The sequence below is a fragment of the Cibotium barometz genome, chromosome 63 (genome assembly GCF_041138505.1).
Source record: "Cibotium barometz isolate CiBa-2024 chromosome 63, ASM4113850v1, whole genome shotgun sequence".
Classification (NCBI taxonomy): Eukaryota; Viridiplantae; Streptophyta; class Polypodiopsida; order Cyatheales; family Cibotiaceae; genus Cibotium; species Cibotium barometz.
In genome coordinates this window covers 31,507,011-31,513,859 of record NC_141108.1, presented here as the reverse complement: position 1 = coordinate 31,513,859, position 6,849 = coordinate 31,507,011, and the positions used below count along the sequence as shown (strand labels likewise).

General features: G+C 41.2%; 1 protein-coding gene across 1 annotated transcript; it reads right to left on the bottom strand.

Annotated features, from left to right (window-relative positions):
* Positions 1 to 720: 720 nt before the first annotated feature.
* On the bottom strand, positions 721 to 4,258 carry LOC147603947 (putative E3 ubiquitin-protein ligase LUL2). The gene is made up of 4 exons (XM_086796191.1): positions 4,127 to 4,258; positions 2,088 to 2,534; positions 1,480 to 1,996; positions 721 to 1,038 (listed from the first exon to the last, which is right to left on the bottom strand). Exons 2-4 carry the CDS (start codon positions 2,495 to 2,497, stop codon positions 922 to 924), a joined length of 1,044 nt encoding a protein of 347 aa, XP_086652317.1. The 5' UTR covers positions 2,498 to 2,534; positions 4,127 to 4,258; the 3' UTR covers positions 721 to 921.
* Positions 4,259 to 6,849: the final 2,591 nt, after the last annotated feature.

The window sequence follows — 6,849 nt, the reverse complement described above, 5'->3', positions numbered from 1 at the left end:
AGAGAGAGAGAGAGAGATGCTAGCAAGGTTGTTTTATGCACCAGGCTCCCAAGTGTGAGATCCTCCTATCAAGTCTCATTCCGCGCATCATATGGATCAAACTACCTCTCTCTCTCTCTCTCTCTCTCTTCCTTCTTTGAGGCTTTAAAAAAGATTTCCATGGGCAAGTAATCTGTTGAAGTAAATTTACAGTGAAAGGGAGAGTAATTCCATGAGAGATGGGTTTAGTTTGGATTCCTGGAGGAAAGATGGTGATGGGGATGTAGGAAGAGGATGGCTGGGCAGATAATAGGGGTGGCTTCAAGGCCTACAGAGGATTGGGCACGGAGGTCATGAATGGGAAGGAGAAGGTCAAACACGGAGGTCATGAATGGGGATGTAGGAAGAGGATGGCTGGGCAGATAATAGGGGTGGCTTCAAGGCCTACAGAGGATTGGGCACGGAGGTCATGAATGGGAAGGAGAAGGTCAAACACGCGTAGAGACATGGCAGCGTAGGATCAGAAGAACAGAAAGGCAGAGGAGGGAGGAGGAGCTGTAGGATGAGAGGGGAGTAGTAGGTCAGTGGAGAGAAAAGGGAAGAGGGGCTACAAGACACGAAAGGAGGGTACAGGAACTTGATGGAAGGTGGACAATGGGGAGGAAGTGGGGGGAATGGTAGATACACACACCACCACTATCATTAACTGAAAGAACATTCTGTGTATCTCAAGGTTATATGCATATGCTATAAGATCCACAAAGCTTTGAAGCCCAGTTGTATTAAAAAACTCAAGCAATTTGTGATCCTCTTCTCACCAAACAAATTATATCTACCCAAACATTCCAATGAACACTTGATTACACTCTAGTTTCCAAACTTTACATCAAGAGAAGCCTGGCTTTTGTACCATTAGAGAACCGTGAAGAACGGTGGCTCTGCTCAAGCTGATTCCCTTTTTGGTATTTCAATTTCCAAAAGCTTGGCAACTGGAGTTCGACAAATGGGGCAACGATTTGTCCGTTGTTGCAACAGTTTGGCACATCCACTGCACATGCACTGCAAAAGGGCACGAGGAAAAGGATCAATACAAAATTATTGGAAAAAAAGTTGTAATATGTTGTATCATTTGTAAATCTCTTTAGAACTCTGTGCTTTTTGGCCTGCCTTGGTAAAAAGGTAGGTCTAAGCAGCTAGTAATATTTGAAATACTTTCAAAACATAAAAATAAACTACTTCATAAATAGAAAACATTGTTGTGGTTTCTTTCATATAAAATATATTCTTGTTTACATATCATCAACTGTATTTTCTAATGTAGAAACTATATTCAATATACAAATATATATTACCTTAGCTAATGTATTCTGTTATATAAACTCATACATATAAATACAATCATGCCTCTTGTTTAAGTTTAAAAATAATAATACACACACATTTTGAATTCTAAATTGCTTAAATGCAGGTATATCATGTTGAACCCTTCACTTGTTTTACCATGTGCCTGCAAGGCAATACAGTCGTGTCCCTCTGCTCGGAGAGGCATATGACACATTCTTTGCCGAAATCACTGCTGTTGATGCCACCTCCACCATCAACGGTTTCAATCCCATAAATCTCCTGTAGCTCATACCTCACACCTTCCACCCAAATGATCTGCTTCATTACTTTGACACAGTAATGATCATCCTTCATTTCTAACACACAATTTGTTGTTTGGGCGCCCACACATTTAGGCAGAGGGGCTCCCACTTCTTTAGAGGCAGCACTTGTTGTTGAGGTGTCTTCTCCACTTGTCTCTGCCCTCACCACCAAAGGATAAGCCTCACCATCCTTGACTTCTACAAGATCGGAGGGCTCAAACTCTGACAACTTCACTCCTGTACCAGGAGCTTGTACAAACTTCTGAGCCAAACCTTTCTCGAAGGGCACCCTGACTGGCTCAAAAAGATGCCGTTTTAAAGGAATCAAGCTAAAATCTGGCCCCTCCTTCGCATGAAAGAAGATACAGATACTGAAAATCAAGACCATAAAAGCACGTGGTTATCTCCTGAGAGAACTCACCGTGTGTTTTATAGGGAGCATAAGAGGAAATTTTTATGTACCTTCCAGAAACAATTGCATCAAAAGTGAAGGCAACCAAATAAAAACCCGGGTTTTCCTCGTCTTTCTCTAGATGCACAGTGGATTTGTTCACGTTGACCTCATTTCGGATAGGAATAACCTTCTGCTCAGCAACAGGGGGGCCCGAATTCAAAGGCAAAGCAGCTTCTTGAGAAGGCACAGGATTGAAAGCACCAGACGGCATGTTCATGAAATACTGTCCATTGGTTGGCACGTAGCCTTGTGGGTAGTGTTGCCTTCTGGCTTCAGGTTGAATGCTAACATTGTCACCGCCTTGATAGTAATAGGGAATATGACCAAGTGGAGCCGTGTGCGAGTTAGGATATCCAGGAGGTGGAGAAAGAACCGGATTCTGCTGTATTCGCCGGCGGCTGCATGATGCGTTCCCCATAAAGTCCTGTAATGCTTACAGCCTACCCTGGTCACCTCTACATCCAATGACATCAGATTGTTACGTACTCTCTAACAGCAGCATAACAACTATGAACTCCTATTCAAAATTTTCCTTTTGTTCGACAATTTTCCTTTCTATTACATGGTAATCTGCAATTTGAATGCATGTCATAAAAAAGTATTCATGGACATTGGTGAGGCTCAATAGGACACTCTTGACGCTCCAATACCAATGTCACATGACTAACACAATAGAAGACTTAAAACATATGATTAATGCTAAGCACCTGAGAGATTAAAGTTAGCAAGACACAATAGAATAAGAGAGTTGTATTGCAAACATGAATATTACAATGATGAACTTGGCTCTTGACTTAGATGCATACCTATCTACTTATGCATACAAAGATGACTTGCTAATTCACAGCTTCTCTAGTGATCCAGACACCTTGGTTGTTAAGTCCTTGGTCTTGGCTTGGGAACCTCTGTATCTGAATGAATGCTCAAGAATGACCTTTGACCTACCTTTATATAAGGAAGTGATAGCAAGTCGGGTTCAGGTTGGCTAGAGCTTATATGACCCCAAAAAGTCATCAAAAAGGTCTTTTCTTGTGATCATATTGTGCCCAACTTGTGTCACAACTGTAGGTCCATGTCCTCCGCACCTATTGGGCTGCCAAAACTCCCAAAGTAAGCCATACTTTTCCTCTTGCAAGTGGGAAGCATGTCCACATGGGCAATGCACATGACATGCTATAAATATGGCATCAAGCCCCTCACTTGAGCAATTCACCCATTAGTAGTAGAGGCAAAGGAGAAACTTGCAATAAATAAGGCCTAAAGCCCCTCACTTGAGCATTCCACCCTCTTGTCCTTGTGTTAGTGCGATGTGGCGAGACCTAATGCTGGTGCTGTGTATGTATGATGCAAGTGTTTCTTTTCGAATTCTTGCTGCTTAAACTTTCCTGATAGATCAATCACTTCTGAAAGAGAACCTCAACACCATGAGAGATCTATCCAAACAATTCCAATTTTCTCACTGCCCGGATTGACATGTGTTTGAAACCCTGTGGCTCAAGTGATCCGTCTAAATGGGCCGTTCTAGCAAAATAAACACTAGGGAGTGGTGTAATCTTGATCGCACTCGCCCTAGTGGAAAGCCATGGGGTGAATACAGTACAGACAGCCATAAAGGCGAATTCCTCCCATATCACTCCCTATGCACACAAAGGCAGAGATTGCCTTGAAAAGATGGCCAAAACGGGCCCCCTCTAAATAGGCAGGGAAAAATCATTGCAATTATGGAACAATTACTTGAATAGAAGTGTACAGCGTACCGTGCACCCATGGGATGCACGGACATGCCGTACAACTGTGGGGTATCCACAGCAGCAAGGCCAAATTTCCATACAAACAAAGTCAATGGCTTATACTGTCTAATAGTCCGTGCCCGCTTTGAATGTACGGACTATCCCGTTTAACAGTGGGGTGTCTAGCAGCAAGCCCAGATTTCCATTCAAAAAAAGTCAATGGCTTATATTGTCTAATCCTTACAACCGTAGAGAAGCCTGTGCCAATCCCATCTTAACAAAACCAAAGGAAACCCTACGAAAACAGCGAAGCTTACTGTGCAATCGGGGGCTCGCGTCCTGCGATGTCAACCTGGAAGCTACCGCAGGTGGGGAAAGGATGCGTCAGTTCTTCGCACGCCTAAGAGATGTCATTTGGACAACTTTTGGGCGGACAAGAGATTTCACACACCAGCCCGCCCACCCATCTGTCCATCGTGACGTATTGATTAGGTAATACTGACCATTACTAGTGGGTGAAATTCCAAACGATTCGAATATGGGTACCAAATTCTCCTTAGCATTAATTAATTACTTCCAAGAAGAGAACCTTCAAAAACTACGTGAACCTTAGGGAAACTATATTAAATATGGGGTTTGATTTAACCTTAGGAAAACTCCATTGCATATCGGTTTGACGTGTGGCAGTGAGGGCCTGTCGAATTTTCTAGAATGTTGTGAGAGGGAGAGAGATGAGGGTGGAGGGAGAGATGTCATGCCTCGGACAGACGGGCACCCCTGAGAGACAAGGAGAGATGTGAATATCAGAGAGTGCGTGAGATGCTAGGGGAGCTTGACATAGTTGAGCGCGGAGCTAAGAGTGTGGGAGAGATGGCGGTGTCAGGACAAAGGGGCGCCCCTGAGAGAGAGGGGGACAGATGGTGGCCACAAGAAGCAAAGGTTTAGGGCCCCTAGAAGCAAAGGTCTAAACCTTCGCTTCTCGTATACATTAATTAATCAGGCCTGATTAATTAATGTATACATCAATTAGCCTGAATATGGCTAGGAGTCATTACGCGAAGATTTGATACCATCCCTTTCACTTGTAAAGTTGCAATCTTTGTAATAGAGGCACCAACCAAATAAGAAGCTTGTTCAAGTAGATTATCCAATTCTCTAGGAAGATCATTTAAAATCCCTTAATTGTTTTTAGTAAACTAACATATTTCCCTGGGGAAACCAGTAAAGACTTCTGCTACAAGAAAAGTTGTGATAAGAAACATTTTATTTTTTGAGCTCTAACTACCGTTAAAACGGTCTTCCTCGGATAATTTGTCCAAGCCAGGAATGGCCATAATATCTTGAGGTTCCTTGTAGTAACATTGCCAAGTCTACTCAACCCCCTGTGCCATCTCACAATGCTTCTCACCTACAATCCAAGGTTGTTGTAGGTTCCTTGTAATGTTGCAAAGTCTACTTCACCCCCTGTGTTATCCCATAATTCTCCTCACCTACAATCCAAGGTTGTAACATGGTTGAGGTCGAATGGCTAAAATACTTTTTGCTGCTGCTAATCCTCTCTCAAAAGCATAGTAGTAGCATCTAGGTGTGCAAATGTTGTAGCAAGGGCTGGGTCAGTCAGATCAGCCCTATAGGTACATAAATAGCTTGAATGGAAGTTATTGATCCTTCTTTGGTGGAACCACCTCGACGATATGGAGCCAAAAGATCTATAACCTTAATCCTTGTCTCAAAAATCAATAGTTTAGTATCCAATTGGGTAAATGTCGGGGCAGATCTGTGAATTAAAAATGTTGTACTACTCTTTAAAGAAGTTCAGCGAGGACATTAGAGATTTGGCCAAGAGTAATTTCACCAACAGGAACACTAAGAGGAGCTCCTATATCAACAACACCCATACCTCTCATTAAACCATGTGTAGCATTTATAGTTATGGTTCTGACTTCATTAGTGCCTAGCAATTGTTGTACTTCACAAGTAACATTAATCTCTTGACCCTCTGGGTTCTATCCCTTAACTATTAATGAATTGTAAAATATTGAGCATTTTCCCTAGAGAAAAAGCCACATCTACCAAATGATTTGAGTAATATCTTACATTGTTTTCCACTAATTCGAAAATTTTGAAAGAGAGAGAACTAGTTTTCATAACTATTTTGGTGTATTATCTCTATTTTATCATTGAAGCGATAAAAATATTTGCTATTTCATTGGCTGATCAATGGTGAATAAAAAGTCAGTAGTTCCAAACTCCCTTTTCCCTTTACTTATAACTAGAGACAGTTGGAACAGAGAGATGAGAAAAAGTTATCGTAGACCTAGCAAAATTCCTTTTTTTGTTTATGATTCAAGGACTAATAAAATCCATGTTCCATGAATAAGTCCACTATACATGTGACCATCATGTTCTATTCATTAAATCTTCATTATTAATTTTTGTATTTTTCAAAATGGACTAGATATTTGGTTCGGTCCCTTTCTTTCTTCTATCAGATCAGTCTAACCATGAAGAGATTTCCAAGTCAATGTATTGGGATGAGATATAATCCCATTTCTCAAGTGATTTTTACAAAAGAAACCTTAGTAGCTAGTTGCACTACGCATGAAACACAATATGAAATAGTAATGTTTCATGCTTGAAATGGAGGTTTGAAGTATAAGTATACGTGTGAAGAAATGTTGAAAAGACCTAATTTTTCTAGAGAATTGGGGGTACCAATTATAATGCATGACTATTTAACCACGCAAATACTAGCTTGGCATTTTGTTGAACAATGGGTTGCTTCTTCACATTCACTATGCGATGCATTCTATCATCGATAATAGGAAATCACGGTATACATTTTCACGTATTAGCCAAAGAATTACATATGTTCGATGGAGATCATATATCACTATGGGACTATAGTAGGAAAACTAAAGGGAGAATGAGAAGTCACTCTAAATTTTAATGACTTGTCACTCTAAATGGATCCGACCATGAAAAAGTTCCCATACATTCGTAAATTTGTGTTGGGCCTGTATTCTTGTCCGCAATGCAA

What these genes read in the sequence shown, in the direction of transcription:
- LOC147603947 (XM_086796191.1), bottom strand. Translation starts at nt 2,497, where the DNA reads ATGGGGAACGCATCATGCAGCCGCCGGCGAATACAGCAGAATCCGGTT. An exon ending in GATGCAATTGTTTCTGGAAG is followed by an intron (nt 1,997 to 2,087) that starts GTACATAAAAAT and finishes CTTGATTTTCAG; the next exon opens with TATCTGTATCTTCTTTCATG. An exon ending in TATTGCCTTGCAGGCACATG is followed by an intron (nt 1,039 to 1,479) that starts GTAAAACAAGTG and finishes GCCCTTTTGCAG; the next exon opens with TGCATGTGCAGTGGATGTGC.